Genomic DNA, 18,712 nt, shown 5'->3' with positions numbered 1-18,712 from the left:
CCCCTCCTATGAAATGATATACTAACCCCCTATTGTAGGAGAGAGATAGACATCGGGATGTGCTACCATACACTATATAGTAGAGCACATAAATCACTCTTTTTTTTTTTTTTTTTAAGGATAAAGAACGTTGCTATACCGTGTGGCATACACTAGCGTCTCGTTGTGTTTATCTTTATTGCCAATTCAATGAAATGACACATCTACCCCTATCGTGGGAGGAGAGAAATATAGACATGAAGGCACAAAGGGTCAAAATGTTGAAGTTGGTTGAAACCCCAGTGGTTCATTCCATCGGCATCATTGAACCACGTTAGCAATCCAAAAGAACTGGAAGCTCGAAACGACCGGCCAAAGGAATTGATCCATTTAGTTATGTTCTTCTCCATCTTTTATAGCCAACACACCTATGTAGAGGGATCTTTCCGATGATAAGTGCATTGCATCTCTTGACCAAGTGAAGCATAACTTATGCAACTTCCATGAAATGATAAATCCCACTCTTGTTGATGCCCCTACGCGCATTGTCATTGGCCCTTGTGTTGGTGCAACAACCACACAACTTGGTAATGATTCCCTCACCTTCTTTTTTTCCTTTTAAAGGGAAGTATTTATTTTGGTATAACATGGTTTCTATGTATGCATGAGAGTCAATGAGAACACACATGGAAGTATCCATAAAGATACCATTTTTCATTTCATGCGGGATAGACCGATCATTTTGCCCCCATATGTTTAACCATAGGGGCCACACTTCTCACATAAACCTTTGTCATTTTTATTTATAAATACTATAGAAGGCAAGTTTTTCTTTTGTCCAATGTATGATACTGTTTTACTTAAATCTTATTGTTGCGCTCCTCTACATTAGATGATTAAAAAAAAAAAAAAAGAAAAAAACCCTAAAAATAAATTATTTTTAAAATCAATGTTGCAGAAGAAAATTACGGTCGCAACAACTATCCCACGTCCCCACACACAGCTCAACCGTTTTTCCATATGTGGAAATTAGTATAGCAGAATTTTTTTTTGGAGGGGTTCTATTAGAATGGCAGACAAGCGAAAACACGTGGCTCACCAAATTAATTAGTATTGGCTCCGCCATTCAGAAACAGCGATTAGAAAAGATTAGATGATATGATAGAATAGATTAGAGGATATGACATATGATAGTACCAAAAACGGAAAGTAAATAGCGAAGATAAGATGATAGTTTCGTTCTACCGAGAAAAAAAGATGATAGGTTCGTGTCGGCTTCCTGTGTCTCCACAGTTAAGCATCAATGCAGATAAAGACGTGGCAGCTTCAACCACCGTTAAGTAAATAACTGAAGATAGTCTCTCTACCATCCGATTCACATATTCCGACAGACTCAGCAGCATTACAAGTTCTAACTACGGAGTCCATCAAACTAATTCTGACCACTCCACATACACCGTAGATTTTAGAGTAATTTAACACATCAAGCGCGCACGCGGCGACGCTGTCGTGAAGGAGAAGCCGAAGAATAGTAGACATAACGTCCACGTTAGCAGCGAGCGAAGGACCTAATCAAGCGATGAGAGGATTACGTGGTGTGATCATCCCAATATTATAAAGTTTTTGTGCCACATTAACCACGAGACTCCTCAAAAAGGGCATCAAGAATGTCTAAGAAAAATCTCTTCGGCTTTTCGCCTCTTCCTCACGCGGCCCCACACCCCCACCGAAACTTCATCGACAGCTCCAACTTATTTGGGTTAAAGAGTTAAACGTCAATATTTTAATTTTTTTTGCTTCCATATATACTCACGATTCGCCTCTTCTAGACTTTCTACTATTCTGCTTTTCTTCTTTCTGGTTTTGCTCCGTTCTTCGCCATCGCCTCCCACCTTCAAGGCCTCGAAGCAGTTTCCATTGGGATTTTACCTTATTCTCGCCTTTAATTCATTCTAAGAGGTAAGTATAACAACTGCGATTTGTTCGCTGATGTGTGCTGTTCTTGGTAATTTGCCACTTCGAGATGTTTACAGTTTGGTACTTTGGTTTCTGTAAATGTTTGTTGGCTTTAATGGTAGTGTGGGTTTATTTGATTGATGAATTTATTTTTTTCATTTTTAATTTGTTCCCGCTGGATTCTATGTAGATTTGTCCTTAATTCCTTTGTTTGAACTGATCTAAACGCTACGACATTCTTTTTCTTTCCCATAAGTAGTCAATGATTAGTTAGCTTTACAGGAATCTACTGTTTCAGCTTACATGATGGGTTTTCTATTCATAATTTATACACATACGGACCCTTTTTTTTTTTTGTCTGTAATTTTAGTTTTATGAATCTTGACTCCAGGACGGGGAGTTCTTTCTTTCGTGTTATCTTTTCACTCAAAATGTATATACAATTGGGACTTTTACTGGGGAGACCATGTCAGCCTGAAACATAAGCCTTTTTTCTTTCTTGTTCTGAATACTTGTTGCTATTCGTTTTATTTTCTTGGAGATCTGAAGAATTAAATCTTTTTAACATCAACAGCTTAGCTGTTAGAATTCGACATCTTTAATTTATCCTTTTTTCTCCTCCCCCTACTTTTGTGGGCTGGTAACATCTCTAGCTTTTGTAGTGTTCATGTTGCCATAATTTTCAAAGTATTCCCAGCATAATATCACTTAAAATTCATTTTGAAGTGTTTGCAACAAATTATCACTTAAACTCTGGAACAGTTTTTAATAATCATCTGAAATACAGTGATCACTATGTTTTTTCCCCTGTCTTATCTTTTGCCCTTATGATCAAATTCTACCCTTTTATAACCTTAGTTAGCCTAAAGTTGGTTCACTGTTTCAATAAAAAAATGAGAGGTGTTCTTATGGATTTAGGATCTGATGGTATCTTTACTTATAGACAGACTCATGATGATGGGACTTTGGACCATCAAATTGAACTCTAGCTTTTTCTTCACAGGAATTTGAAATTTTGAAAGAATTAGCTGGTAAAAAAAAAATGAAAAGTGAAAACAAAAGCGCAAGCATCAACTACATGTTTAAGTTTGAACAATGGGATGCTAGTGGTGGATGGAGAATGATAAATGTGATTGTTGGACTTCTGGTAGGTGGTAAGGACTTTGTATCCAGTCCTGCATCATTTAACACAGCCAGGGATTACTTCTCTGATGCTTGCCAATAGATCAAAGTTTAGGTGTCAAAGGGGGGAGGGGGGGGGGAGAAGGAATGGAGAAAGGATCATTATGAGAAGTGAGTTGCCCTGAGATGATGCTTGGAATTTGTGCTATTGCTTGGTTGTGTAGGTGGTTTTGTCTTTGTCTTTCGGTTTCCACCTTGCTATCCCCAACTTCTGTCCTTTTTTTTCTAAAAAAATGTCAAAAGAGAAGAGGAAAGAAAAAAATTGCCTTTTTCACTGAAAATTGAAATCATTGTATTTATGAAAGATTAAGACATCTGCATGTCATCTTTTGGCTAATTTTGATTGTCTTTTTCTCTGAGGTAAACATTGCATTTTATTTTGATAGGTTCAGATAACAGAGGCACATCTTGTACACTGAAACTTGTCCTACTTCTCAGCTCCTCATCCACTACGTATTTAAGAGTTAATTTGGGCTGTGGAGAGCATTATGTGCTTGAGCTGCTAGTGGTATCTTCTAATATATCCAATTTGATGGCCTTTTGCGGTTCTTTGCAATTTTCACATGAATTGGGATTTGGAAAGAACCATGTATGTGGTAACCGATTCAAGGTACATGGTTTGCATCTGTTGAATATTATTGTGTTGTGTAGCTGCTTTGCTGATTTGTGATTTCTTTCCCAGAGTCAGGTGGGAAGAGGCCGGCTACATTTATTGAGTGTGTCTCTTTCATCACGTTCTTTGGTATGGTTCCTTCTGAACTGCAAATCTTTTGTTGAATCTCTTTCTTTCTTTCTTCTTAGCCCACTTTATCCATATAGGTTCTGCTTTGCTTACTATTATAATTGCTTATGTTTCTTTGATCAGGGTTCCTTGTTTTATTTTTTGGTTTTCTGAAACAAGAAAAAGAGAATTTGAAGATGTTAAGCAGTGAAAATATACCATTTCATGCTTGAATCATGGATTGGTGTCTGATTTGAATTGCTGAAATTAACTTGTCTTTTGTCTAGTTTGGGGGCATAAACATTTGTTTTATGGTGTATAGTAGACTCCCCCCCCTCCCCCCGTGGGTTTTAAATTCTTTTGGATGTTTATACTTTATATAGCATTGTCTTAAAGTTGCAAAGAGAATTCTGTTGGCTTTTAGTGTTTGTGCAACACTTTTGGACATGGATATGGATTTGTACTGGCCTATTTTGCAAATTTAGCTCAATGTAGTGTGGGATCAGTAGGCAACCGAAGATGGTGGTGAATTGGAAATTTAAAACTCTATGAATAGTGTCAATATTTTTCATAAAGCATTTGCAAATGCGTAAACCAACTCAAAAGATTGAACTCACAAGTCACACCACTAAAGCACAGTGTAAGGAAGAGAAAAGAGCAAGTAAGACCCAAGAACTTATAGGGGTTGAACAACCTTGCCTCCATTCACTCCTAAGGATCCTAAGGAGAATAGGAGATACTCAATACCCAAGGTTGATCCGATATCACAATTGCTTTACTTGGTAGCAATCAAACCTTGCGAGTAGTTTTCCAAATGGATTACTACCGATTTATCCAATCACCTTAGTAACTTGTGTAGGACACACCTTACACACAAGGACAACAATCTCTAAATGTAGAGAGTTACAGATAATACCTCTAAGAAGGTAAGATGTTCAAGTTGAAGAACAAGATTCTCTTTCTGAAACCCTTGGAGCTCAAAGGTTCACAATATTGCTTTAAGTTAAAGCTCAAAAATACAAATATTAGATTCTTGTATGTGTCTGCAAAAGGTCTCACTAGGTCCATTTGTATAGCCAAAGAAGAGATCTCAACAACTGACAAAGATTATTTTGTGTGCTACATTACACAAACTAATGGGTTTGTAGTCTGACAAGGTGCGCAGGGCAAACGATTTAGAGATAACCAACAACAACAACTGATAACCTTATCCCAACTGAATGGGGTCGGCTACATAGATCCAATGCTGGAAAATAGAAAGTAAAGAACTACACAAGATAAGTTAAAAAAAGAAAGCACGGGGATAAGTTAAGAGGGTATCGCTGAAAAAAGATACGCATCATGGGAACATTCCTTATAGGGGGTCAGCAACATGGGTTCTTGTCCTCCACAAAACTCTATCTGAAGTCCTACTAGGGTCGAACCCTACTAATTGCATATCTTTTGGATTTTTGTATGTCTGTAAAAGGTCCCACTATGTCCATTTATGTAGCCAAAGAAGAGTTCTCAACAAATGACTACAATTTGACTATTAAGCTTATTGCAGACGTCCATTGGGATCCAATGGTCGTAAATAGAGTTGTTGGACTCCAATGGTCACATTAATGGCTCTTTTCTAGATACGTTCATGAGTTACCTCAATCGTCCATCAAGTTTGTCGGACATCTGTGATTTCTCATGGTCATCTCCTATACATGGGGGCTGAGGTGTGTCAAAAAAAACCTCCCCTTGACTCGAACCTCCATGTGTCACTTTGGACATCCGTGATAACTTATGGACATCCTCAAGACTGAAGACCTGAGAGTGTAATTTTACATTCTATCTAGCTTGGATGTCCGTGCTTTCTTGGCGGACTTCTGTGACATAAAGTACATGCGCTGGATCAAGTTAAGTCACTAGAGTTAACATCTTATCATAGAGTTTTGTTCCATTAGGGCATAGGTGACTTAATTAGGAGCTTTTAGACTTTGAGAGAAGATTGAAAGAAATTACTAGTCAAATACAAAATCATATGTTATGGAGCTTAAATTCTTCATGATGCTTCCAAGTCTTGAAGTCTTCCCCCATTCATGGATTTGGGACTTTTTGAAGCTTCCAATTGTGTTCCTCAAGCTTCCATACCACTTTGCCCATTATTTATGGAATAGCTTGCATTTGATCAACTAAACTCTTTGATGTTTGACAGTCCACTTGTGCACTTGGGATTGTATAGATATTTTCACATTCACACACATGTTTGTAATCCCATGGACCATATGTCAACATGGAGAAGCTTCTCGGCAAGAACAAAACATCTGACTTATGTTAGGTGATTGGTGTCCGAGTAGTTTGTTAGTTTATGGAGTTAATGTAAGAAGAATTTCAATTGGTTCTTCAATCCTCATTTCGGAGTGACCATCCCCCCCCCCCCCCCCCCCCCCCCTTGTTTTTTGTCACTTGTTTTTATGCAGCTATCTTATTGGTTTTCTGATGCCTGATTATTCTTGTCTCTTTTTAATATTGCTTGGCAACTAAGTTTTGGTGGGAAGGCATTGTTGTCCTAAAATTTTCATCATCAGAAAACTGTTGATGGTTCCTTTCTTTCAGATTACCTTTTGTGAACTAAATGCAGCTTATTTATACAGGTTTCTTTCTTTTTGGGCTAATTTCCCTGAGGTGTTTATAAATATATCTTTTATTTTCCAATTTGCAAGATCTTAATATATATTTTTTCATTTGCTACATTTTTCCAGCGACAGGATGCTTGGAGTTTACTTCTCTCAGACACTGTAAACAGGCCAATATGTTCTGTACATTCCAGATATAATGTTTCCATGTGCCGATCTTCTCTGCTACCAGGTCAAGCAAATGAGATTCCCATCCTGAAAAATGCTGTGCTGGCGTTGACAAGGTATTTCTTTCTTTGAAGGTTATGCGCATGTCAAGAGGCCATGAATATCTGTCCTCAGGCAGGGCCTTCAATGTTCACCCCTTTATCTTTGGCTCATACTTCAAATGTGATGGAGACTTCTTCAGGCATTCGTTACAACAGGGTAGTATGCCTTTTAGGTTTATTGTCAGTTGTCACAATTCTAACTCATTATGAAAATTCATTTTTTAATAAATTTTTAGTTCTTATTTTAAACAGCTTAACACACCCACTTCTGAGAGGAGTTCTTTTTGGTCCTTTATGTCAGGATATTATTTTTCACGTGGACCGAGAAAATGAAAAATATTCAGACCCCTAATATCTCCAAGCATACTAAAAAGTCTGGCTAGACCTGGACATTCTAACAGATGCCTTGCAAAATTTAGCTTTACCTCATGTCCATGGAGTGTAGACATAGCCTATGTTTCAATTTTGGGGGAATTGATTTTTAGAATCCAAAATTCTTTTATGGTTTCTCTTATTGCTTATTTAAAGTGTCAGAGCAGAAAATCATGCTCCAATGTATGGATGCCTTGTGTTTCCTAAATTTCAAGCCTGGTGGAATGACCTGGACAAGGGTCTTAGTTGACCGTGTTTTGGCATTCCCAAACAACTCTATTATTTGCAACTGGAAATCCGATGCCTATTTGACTGAGAAAAGCTTCATTAGTTAATTCTTGTTCAATCCTCTATCTTGTTATGCATAGATGTGTCTTTCTGACTTACCAGATGGTGTTCCCCATCTCTTATTCAGCTTTTCATAATAAGGTACTTTCTAATTGTCCTAAGCTTGTCCATTACATGTCAGTTGCAAATGTTTCAGCTCAAATTGATCTGATTTAACAATTTTAAGCCACCATAAATTACTGGTTGACTAGTTTCCCTTTCCAACCTTCAATTTTCCGTCATATTTTATTCTGAATGTATTCATTTGTTTATTTATTTTGCGTATTTTTTTCAAGCCAAGGAATGCTTCATTTTTGAAATCTATGGATTCGATCTCTTATCTAAGGGGGGGGGGTTATAGAATGCAGAAAGAAATTTCTTTTGAGCTGTTGTTGCTATAACTGTGTGTTTGCTATTGCTACAATTATAATGTGTACATACATATATATTTATTTATAATTATTTCTATCAAAAATATATTAAATATTTAAATACTGTATTCTATATTAAATTTCTTGAGTATTTAAATTTAAATTTAAAGCGAATAGATATATTATTTTTTATAAAAGGATTAATTAGTGATATAGAATTTTAACATTTTTTTTCCCTTGGGGAAGAAAATAGACATAAAGTGGAGAACACAAGGTACATTAAATTATGAAGTATTTAGTGTCTTCATCTAAATCCCAGCTTCCCTCTGTTACTAATTTATCAGTAAATGTCTTCATGTTTTTTCCTTCTAAGTTTCACCATCTTATCCTAGAGAAATTAATCTCACAATTCCTATGATTCAGTGTTGAACGCATCTATGGCCATTAATTTTTATGTTGCATGGTTAAGCTCTTCCATGGTATATCCTTATTATCTTCACATGTTAACGTATAAGCCCTTCTAGTTAGAAGTTTATTTGGCTATTGTTTTTCCCACTTTTAAAGGTTATTAAAAGAGGATAAGATGGATGTGTGCTAAAACTAGAAAGATAAAAAAAAAGAACGAACAAACTAAGGCTAATTTAGGAGTAGCTCTGATACATCATAAGTTGAGAGAATGTCATTGAGTTGGCAGTGACATGTTCCATTGAGGCCTTTGAATGTTCCAATGAGAAGTGTGATATGATTTAGGTTGGAGGAGCTAAAAGTGCCATGGGTTTAGATGATCATAGAAGAAGTGATGAGGGAAGACATGCAATGCTTAAGACTAGTAGCAAGTATGTGTTTGACTGGAGTCACTTAGACACCATGACAACTATGATAAGTTGTATGGAAGTGACTCTTTGTGTTGTTAACATAATATTATTGTACTATTCAGTTATTTCCCATAATAATCAAGAAATTCACTAGATTGGCAACTCTGTTCTAGTTATACAATCTACTACAAACTTCCATGGACTTTCATCATCAATATTTTCCACTTTTGCTTTCCCTCAAGGCACAAATTGTCGTCCCATGAAAATCTCCGCTGCTTTATCAATATAGATATCAGAGTATTTCAATGTCTTTTTTTTTTTTTTTTTAAGCAAAATTCAATTTGTATTTTAAATGATGTAAAGTAATATGGAAACTTAGTTTACTTTTCTTGGTTTATGGTGTGATTAATGGGTAGTGGGATTATAAATTTCCTTTTGTGAGGTTGGCAGCTAGTATTCAATCTGTTGCATGTGTCTTTTATTGTTGCCTCATACTTCTATTTAAAGTGTATAAGATCAGAACAATTTGTTCATTGTATCACGCAGGTCATGTAATGCTGTACATAAAAATTCTCTTGTGTTTCAAGTGGTTCCAGCAGTTGGTATTGTTGCTTTCACTATCTGGGGGCTTGGGCCACTCATGCGTCAAAGCAGGAACTTGTTTTTTCATGTAAGTGCATCGTTGATTCTCCCAATTAGTGTAGAATATTTTAGTTAAAGAAGGCAGTTCAAAATAGAGAAATCTATACGAAAGTGAGAAATTCTAACAATGAAATTTTATAAGATCAGGCAGTTTGATTTCTAATCCCTTTGATTTCTCTCTCGCTCTCTTTCATGCACTCTCTTTCGGGTTGGTTTCCTGCAGAAGAGTGATGGTAGTTGGAGTAAGAGTAGGACACATTATTTTATGACCTCTTACCTTCAACCTTTGCTACTGTGGACTGGAGCAACACTCATCTGCAGGTACCTTTGACGTTGCATTTCTGAATTGCAAGAATGAAGATTCTCTCTTTTCCACCCAACACCTTAGCTCTACTTGTTATCTAATTATATTGGTGTTTCTTGTAGAGCATTGGATCCAGTAGTTCTCCCTACAGAAGCTAGCCAGGTTGTTAAGCAACGTCTCTTGAATTTCGTTAGATCACTATCAACTGTGCTGGCCTTTGCCTATTGTCTATCAAGGTGGGTATGGTATCTTTACAATTATGCTTTTGAAAAAGTTATCGAATGAAGTCATTGCTCTAATTCTATTTTAGCCATTTTCAACAATTGATCCACATATGGAATAATTAGTCATCATAATCATTCCGCTGGTGTTTGTTTGAGGGTTTCTTGAAGTAAAAACTGACATTGCTTATTGTTTATTTAGCAAGTGCATATTTTTTGAGCCCATCTATGTTTCCTTTCTTTCCTTTTGCGTCACTGCTTTTCATTGATCTTTGTAACGAAACTTCTCCAGAAAAATTTGAGTAGTCAAATTTCATCCTTAAATTATCCCGATGGATTTTGTACTTGTTCTACACTTTCCTTGTTTGGATCTTTGGTGTGGGTTGACTTGTTGATTATTTGAGCAATTCTGTATGTTAAGGGGTAGCACCAATGGTAACTGAACACGGCCCTTCTCTTTCATGCAGCTTGATTCAGCAAGCACAAAAATTCTCTACGGCGACAAATGAATGTAGTGACACAGGAAATGTACGTTTATGTTGCTCCATTGTTTTACTTGCTGGCATGCTTTATATTGGTTTGTCACTTGTTCATGCATATGATCTATAACTGGGAAGCGTAGACAGCTTATCAAGTTGTAGACTTTTAGTGTCTTTCAAGATTTACAAGGAGAGCAATAGTTTCTAACTTAGAGAATTTGTGGTACATTCACCTAACTGCTGTCTGTTTCTATCTTTTTCTATTTTACTTGTTCTTCTCTTTTTTAAATTTCAAAGATGATCAGTAAAAGCATTTATAACAAGATGACACACCTTAGGTGGATCTTTATGATGCAGTGCAGCCTACCCCTTTTACCATCACTGAGCTGTTGATCTGGATGTTCAGGAAATGTTTTTGAAATGAACTGGAGGGTTGATCATTCTGGCTTATATACGTTAGTAGGCCATTTGTCTGTCCATCTATTTATGAATGATGTGAAAAATAATTTAAGAGACTACAGAATGAATGAGATTATAGTTTAAGAGTTGCAATATTGGCACGCAGGCCATATTTCTTTGGTAACATACAGTCAGAAAGTCCAATTTCTGGATAAAATTTTAGTTTTAATTCTTGATGGTCTGACCTCCCTGTTCGAATGGTGTAACGATCTGAAACTTGAACCAGATTGTCCATTAATAGAGCTCTAAATGAACCAGGTATAGGACTGATCTATCAGAAAAAAAAAGGTGTTTGGACTGGACTGTCCAACCACTGTGGTTGATGGTATAAATATCCAGGCTATCCAGCAGACCGTCCTGTTAAAATATAAACTGAATCCTGATGATGTGTGAGAACCAAGGTTTTGATACCAAACTGATGCCAGGACCTATGAAAGGAATAAATTTAGTTACAGTTACCTTTAAGTGTATGGTTTTGGGATAATGAAATTGAGGATTAGGATTCTCATATTGAGTATTAGATTAGGGTTTAGGGAATTGGGGTTAAGGAAGAATGTAAGCATGAGGAATGAGGAGTGTGAAAAAACCGGAAATATTGGTGGGGGAAAAAAACTCGAAAAATATGAGATGGTTCTGTTGTTCAGGCCAGGCCAATTGGTGGTATTGATTGTGAAAATCATGTTTTGAAGGCCTTTTGATGCGAGTGTATGGTCAATCATTTGAAGGTATTGATGAAGGTCTATAGTGTTATAAGGATGGTTATGAATGAGGGGTAAATTTTAGGATGTGGGTTATCGTATTCAACAAAAAAATAAAATAAAATAAAATAAAATAAACAAGAAGAAAATGAGTAGATAAGCTTCACAGGAATTGGACTGATAGATCTCCGAGGGTCATGCATAGAGGGCCTTGAATGCCTCACACCCTGAAGAGATTTGGACTGTGCACTGAACCAGCATGTGCCAACAATGCTTGCTTGTATGTGTAAAATAAAGCACACAAGGGCTTATGCTCAAACTTCAAAGGAGATAAATTTAGTCACAGATTTGTACTTTAGTGTGGTAATAACTTCTCCAAATCATATCGGGTTGATGAGAGATCTAGGAAAACACTAAACTCAAGCCAAACAGGTGAGTTTTGACCCAACAGAAATAAGGCCTAAAGAAAACTGACGGGAGTAAGACGTTGCTTAGACTATTACTTACTAATTGATATCGCTATAGTTCCATACACGATTTGGACATAAACTTACAATGTGACAGTACCAAGAATGACAAAACAAAGAAAATAAAAGGACATATAAAATGATTTACGTGTGGTTTCTCTATGTTGATGTACATTGTTGTGTGCGCTTCTTAACAGCTCAAGCTAGGAGGTTGGGTGTTTTAACCATGGTAAGTGTGGGGGAGTGTGCTGTTGTGCCACTGCGCTCTGTACCCTTGTTAGTTGGTACCACGTGTTGGTGTCACATGCAGAGCTGTGTGTGCGGGCCTGCACATGTGGGGGGGTGTTGATATACGTTGTGTGCAGTGGGAGGAAACTTTAAGTAGGTAGGCACCCATTGGGTGCTTTATTTGCCATGTGGCAGGGTCATTGGTGCTGAGTTTTTATGGAAAGAATGCTGATATAACCTTCGACTCATTTCAGTTTTAGCCCCAAAACATTATGTCATGTGGTACAATGAACTGGTCAATTTTGGTCAAGGTTTGGATGTCTGGTGACACTAGGCGAAAAGGTTGAGTATTCATTGGTCCATATGGTTGCAGTTGACTTCAAATTAGACAGATGGAAGATCCAAATGGTTACAATTATCCATTGGGCCTCCATTGGTTCGATGGTTGAAAATCTAAGGGGATAGAATCCACTAGATGACGGACTATATGATTGAGATCCACCATGGAATTTGACATGTTGGCAATCCAAGCTGTTGTGGATTGGCAAATCATCTCTTCACAGCTCCACAAGAAAAGCCTATTCACCCATGTGCGGATCACTCTTTTGGGTTGCTCACTGCTCATCTAGAGAACCTTTTGCCAAGGATTTATTATCCAGGATTAGATGAAGAGTTACTGGTTTGATGTGTTGATGGGATTGTGTAGTATATGGTTGTCGGGTTTATAATCCTTGCTGCTCCCTGGGTGCACATCAGGCATTGCTGTTCTTCAATAAATCAGCCGATGAAAGAGATTCTTTTCCTTGTTTTAAAGTTGGCTTGCTATATTTCATTTTGGATTAAAATCTTTTTTCCACCAAGATTCTGGAGGCTATATCTGCATGAAATCAAAGTTTATTGTTCTTCACTTTAAAGTTTGTCTTTGAAGTGGGTAGTATGTTGTTGGTGCTTTTAGCTCATACACAGATTATAACTTTTCTCTTTCATTCTTTTATCTAGTATTTGGTCAAAATGTATGTTGTATTCTCATCTCAAGGACACTTTTAGGTATAGTTGTCACTCTACAAATAAGGGTTTCTTGGTTTCTGGCAGATGGGTTTCCAATTTGCTGGTAAAGCTGTATATACTGCAGTATGGGTTGCTGCTGTTTCATTGTTCATGGAGTTGTTGGGTTTCTCTACTCAGAAGTGGGTCACTGCTGGGAGTCTTGGAACAGTATTGCTGACCCTTGCTGGTCGTGAGGTACAGTTTGGTTCTTCCTTCGCATCTTTCTACAACCTTCATTTTGGTTTTGTCTATATAGAAATTTATTAAAATATTTAATATTATTGTTCAATGTGTTCAGATATTTACAAACTTTCTCTCAAGTGTGATGATCCATGCAACACGACCATTTGTTGTGAATGAATGGATCCAAACAAAGATTCAAGGCTATGAAGTTTCTGGTACTGTGGAGGTTTGTACTAAGACTACTGATTAAAGAAAATCTACATCTCAGAACAAGGGAATATAGGAATTAGCAAAGGAGGAAAAGAGATGGAGTTCAAAAGGGGAATAAAGGGAATATAGTCTACACATGAATGCAGTTTGATATCTCTTGCTTCATTTGTGTATGTTCATTTCTGTTATGTGGAATACATCTCTTTTTTACTTTCCTTGTGGGATTGAAGTAAAATACTACTTTGCCTGTTGAAAAGAGCGAGGTACTGACGTAACTTGCTTCTTTTTTGCTCCACTCATTCCTATTGGTGACTTTTAAAAGTATTTTGTTTGTCCAAACTAAAAGAAGATTTAAAAGAATTTTGAGAATTAGTAGGCTTTGAATTACTGAATCTTCAGGTTCTTTTCTTTTGAAGGAACTAAACCTTTAATACAGTTCCTGATCTACATAAATTTTCACTGTTCAGCATGTGGGTTGGTGGTCGCCAACAATTATAAGAGGTGATGACCGTGAAGCAGTTCACATTCCAAACCACAAGTTCACGGTGAATGTTGTGAGGAATCTCAGCCAGAAATCCCATTGGCGCATCAAAACACACCTTGCCATCAGCCACTTGGATGTTAATAAGATTAATGTGAGGAGCCATCTGTGTTGATGTACTTAGCAATAAACGAAACATGTCCTTCTGCAGATGAAGCTGAAGCTGGACATGCATATGCTATCAGTAGCTTTCCCTCTGATCAATAAATACTTGAAATTATTTCCATGTGCAGAATATTGTAGCAGACATGCGCAAAGTTCTGGCAAAAAATCCTCAAGTGGAGCAGCAGAGGTTGCATAGAAGAGTGTTTTTAGACAATATTAACCCAGAAAACCAAGCTCTTTTGGTAATCATATTTCCCTTTTAATTGATATTAATCAATTTAAAAAACATTATGGGCTTGTTGATGGATTTTTGTTGCCAGAAAAATCTAAGTGAGGTTATATAGATACTCTTTTCACTCGTGAAGAACAGAGTTTTTTTAGCTTACAATTAGGAACTATGTTTCTGTTTGTAGATTGTTTTTTTCTTATACTGTTTACCGCAATAATATGATGGAAGATTCAGAATATTTATGTGTAGCAACCGAGGAACTTTTGCGTCTTCCCTTTGATGACCTCTATAGCTAAAACCATGTCTTGAAAAAGAGAGGACAAAAGTATTAACAAAACATTGGTGTCTCCCAATGCACATATTTTTATTTTTATTTTATGAATTTGTATACTTTGAGATGTTTGTTCAGTGGCCGCCTTCGAAACCACTTAGAGATCTTTAAACACGAAAATAGACCAATTTCGGTTGGGGTTCTGCATATTATGATCAAGTGTTGATATCTTTTCTCTGCCTCGTATGTTTGACAGATCCTTGTCTCCTGCTTCGTGAAGACATCACATTTGGAAGAGTACCTTTGTGTCAAGGTAAGGAATTAATATATAATTGATATTCTAGTTTCAAGTAATTGAGAAAATATTATGCTTGTTCCCTTGAGCAGCCAGTTATTGGACCATTTTGATAGTGTGGGAATTGAAACTAGTCTGGCATTCATAATTCATAACTGGTACTATCTCTATAAACATTAAATTGTTGAAATACACACTTGAATGGATGTTCTTGTATTAATGCGTACGTGCTTCAGTGTGTGTGTGTGGAAACATGGTTCTATCCTATATGTAGGAAGATGTAGAGGGTTTGAAAAGATTGAATGCTAAAAGCAATCAAATCATTAGGAGGAAAGGGATATTTATGTGGGTGGTTAAGGGAGGGGGAAAATAGTGGGTCTTCAAGTTTCTTGTGTGCTGTTAAATGGTGCAGGGGAAAAGGAAGGGTTTGACCCATTCAATTCATCCAAGTTCCTCAAAGTTAATAACTAAACCTTATCTGAACTATTCGGTGTTAGATGTATGACTTTTTGTTTTGCTTTGAACATAGTTGTCACGGCGTCAAATCGATTCAAGATGGTGGAGGGGTGGCTAATCGATTTGGCGATAAATTGCCCGTTATGGCATTGCCATGGCGGTCAAATCGCTCGTGTCATTTTTTTATTTCCCCTATTTTCTAAAGTTATTTAGCATGCTATAAGCCTACAATATATACTCTACAAATTATCTACAATAAGTTATAACTTAATAACTTATAAAACAGAGCATTAAACTCCTAAAGCTTCTGTGATAACCATTCGAAACAGAGCATTAAATTCCTCAAGACCTGTCTAAATGTCCAAGACTGTTGCTAACCTCAACCAACAAAAGGCTTGGTTGTCACAATTTTTTTGAGGCTACATAATGCAGCATAAGTACCTGAAAACAGTTCACTGTCTCAAAAAGAAATGGAAGAAAACTTTTTATGCACAAGAGTTCCTATAAATTCCTTTACAAAACACGCTGAAACAGAGAAGAAAGAGAAGAAGAAAGAGCAGCAGAAACAGAGGAAGAAGAAAATGAAGAAGGAGAAAGAGAAGCAGAGAAGCAAAGAAGAAGACGAAGAAGACGAAGCGAAGGAGTTGTTTCTGTCAGTGATCAGTCATGTCGCAGAGAAGAAGACGACGAAGAACAGAAGAAGAAGAAAAGAAGAAGAAGAAGAAGAAGAAGAAGAAGAAGAAGAAGAAGGAGGAGGAGAAAGAGAAGCAGAGAAGAAGACAAAGAAGGAGAAGGAGAAACAGAGTCACAGACGTGAGACGTCTCATGTCGCAGAGATTCAGAGAAGGAGAAGGAAAGAAGAACTGAAGAAGAAGAAGGAGAAAGAGAAGCAGAGAAGAAGTAGACGACGAAGAACTTACCTTGCGTCGGAGAAGGATTGAAGCAATAGGAGACGAGAAAGCTTCCTCTCTTGCTGCCGGAGAAGAATCGAGCCGTCGGGGTCGAGGGTTCAGCTGAGGGTTTTTCTTCTTTTGGGGATTTTCAGTAGAAAAATCGAGACTTGAGTGAGAGAATGAGAGAATAGAGATTGACTTGGTCGAGGCCCGAGGGTTTTGTTTTGTTTTTATTTTTCACCTGCCAATCAAAATATAAGAAATAAAATATTGTTAATAAGTTACAAAAAAAAAAGTACCAAAAATCAATCGCCTAGTGCTTCCGGCGTGAAATGGAGTCTACGGCGCCGCCATGGCAACGCCTATCCAACTTTGGCGACCGCCATTCGAGACTCATACTAATCGTACCACCGCCATGTGCTGATTTTACCGCGGGGAAGCCAAAACGCCGCCTAGGCGACGCCATGACAACTATGGCTCTGAATGTGTGAAGCAATGATCTGATTTTTTTTTTCTGCAATATGAAGTAGGTTGTTGAGAATCCCATCTTGAAGAAGGTTTATTGTTAAGCAAAGGAAATGGATTAAACTGAACTATAGAGAGTAGCTTCCTCCAACGCTATTACTGCTGGATCCTTTTCTTGGTAGATTCATCTTTAAATTTTATAATTGGTTAGCATGCTGATAGTTATGTTCTATTTGTTTATTTTGCGCAGCTGCCACAAGTGCATTTTTAGCATGTTTTTGTTTGTTGTTACTTGAGTTGGTGATACTTACAATGAATGAATGGCACAGGAAGCCATTTTGTTGGATCTCCTCAGAGTCATCAGCCATCACCGTGCTCGGCTTGCCACTCCTATCCGTACAATTCAGAAAGTATACAGTGATGCTGATGTGGACAACCTTCCATTTGGAGATACAATCTTCACTCGTCCTGGGCCAGCTACCAACCGTGCACTTCTATTGATAGGGCCCCCAAAGAGAATTAATGGTGATGATAAAAAAACTTGTTCAGTGCATTCGACTGAAGAACAGGATGCTAAGGTGGTTGCAACATCAACATCTGGGACTAAGGCAGATGCTAAGATTGAGGGAACATCAACGTCTGAGTCCAAGGCAGATACTAAGGTTGGGTCTGTTGGGACAACAACATCTGACTCCAAGGAAGAATCCAGGGTTCCAGCATCATCTATGTCTGATTCTAAGGCAGACAATAAGGCTTCATCAATGCCAGTGTCCAAGGTAGAACCTAAGAGTGCAGCAATGTCAAAAACTGACTCGAAGGTTTCGGCTTCAGTGTCAGAAAGTTCACTCCGAACCAACTCAGACAAGCAGCAGTCTAAGAAGGCAGGTTTAGGTGCATCTGTAGCAACCTCACAGATGAAGCAAGAAAGTGAAAGGTCATCAGTTGCACCCCCTCCGAAATCCAGGCCTGCCTTGGAAGAAAATATTGTTCTTGGTGTTGCTTTAGAGGGCTCAAAGCGGACCCTCCCAATCGAGGACCTGGGTCCAGCTCCATCTCCATCTCCATCTCCATCTCCATCTCCATCTCCTGTGGAGGCAAAGGAATTGGTAGGTTTCCGAAATGGAAATGGGTCTAATGGTGCGAAAGATAAGAGGGACAATCAGATTTCTACAGTTCCGGGTGTGGGAGCTGGTGATCAGAGAGATCAGGAAAGGTGACCAATGCAAATATTTATTCCCTCACCCCCCCTCCCCTTCCTTTTTTCTTACAGATAGCAGTTCTTTTTAATTTTAGGAAAATGCAAGAAGCTGTGTTTTTGAAAGCTGGCATTATGTGGTATATATGTTCTCATTGAATTGGTCAAATTGTTGTTGACTTTAAACGTGTAGAATTTGTAATATCAGTTAGGGCATTATCAACATCTCTAATGTAATGTATCAGAATGTGCTTACTATAAATAAATATGGAATATAAAATATATAGTAATAGTGATCTTAAATAGTAATCAGAATGAATACATCAATAACAATTTGCATTCAATTACCATCAGGATACCAAAAGTATTTGATTACATATCCGATATCCAAAATATCTGGATTGGGGATCGGATCGAATAGGGTTTAGCCAAACTTGAATCTGCACTATTCAAGAAATTGCCTAAACTCTTAACCCTGGCCCTCCCTAACACATGGCCGGGTCCTCCCAGCTGTCAGATGCCTCTTTGGCAGCCCAGTCACTGGAGAGGATCCCGATGTGATGGTTCCCCCCCCCCCTCTCTCTGTCCCCCCCCTTAACCCCTGCCATCTGCTCCTATCTGCCTACTGTTTTAGTATCTCTCATCTATCTTTTCATCGGAGTACTCTTTTTCATGTTCCCGACTTTCATCTGAAAATGTTGAACCTCGAGAAGCTATTCACCCAGA

The 18,712-nt window shown here is 37.7% G+C and overlaps 1 protein-coding gene across 1 annotated transcript; it reads left to right on the top strand.

The window, feature by feature from the left end:
• Positions 1–1,696: 1,696 nt before the first annotated feature.
• On the top strand, positions 1,697–18,227 carry LOC122076892 (mechanosensitive ion channel protein 2, chloroplastic-like). Its single transcript, XM_042642504.1, has 14 exons — positions 1,697–1,938; positions 3,504–3,727; positions 3,800–3,859; positions 6,571–6,728; positions 9,145–9,268; positions 9,464–9,561; positions 9,667–9,780; positions 10,233–10,293; positions 13,189–13,338; positions 13,442–13,552; positions 14,004–14,171; positions 14,311–14,424; positions 14,939–14,995; positions 17,121–18,227. The coding sequence occupies exons 2-14, from the start codon at positions 3,650–3,652 to the stop codon at positions 18,006–18,008; spliced, it is 2,181 nt and encodes a 726-aa protein (XP_042498438.1). The 5' UTR covers positions 1,697–1,938; positions 3,504–3,649; the 3' UTR covers positions 18,009–18,227.
• Positions 18,228–18,712: the final 485 nt, after the last annotated feature.

The sequence above is a fragment of the Macadamia integrifolia genome, chromosome 4, assembly GCF_013358625.1.
Source record: "Macadamia integrifolia cultivar HAES 741 chromosome 4, SCU_Mint_v3, whole genome shotgun sequence".
NCBI lineage: Eukaryota > Viridiplantae > Streptophyta > Magnoliopsida > Proteales > Proteaceae > Macadamia > Macadamia integrifolia.
The sequence above is the reverse complement of the archived record's forward strand: the minus strand, read 5'-3'. Positions and strand labels throughout refer to the sequence as shown.

Bases quoted from the DNA above. Each gene is read 5' to 3' on its own strand.
- LOC122076892 (XM_042642504.1), top strand. From the start codon at position 3,650: ATGGCCTTTTGCGGTTCTTTGCAATTTTCACATGAATTGGGATTTGGA. The intron at 9,781-10,232 runs GTGGGTATGGTA...TCTTTCATGCAG, and splicing joins TTTGCCTATTGTCTATCAAG to CTTGATTCAGCAAGCACAAA. The intron at 14,172-14,310 runs GTGAGGAGCCAT...TTCCATGTGCAG, and splicing joins TGGATGTTAATAAGATTAAT to AATATTGTAGCAGACATGCG.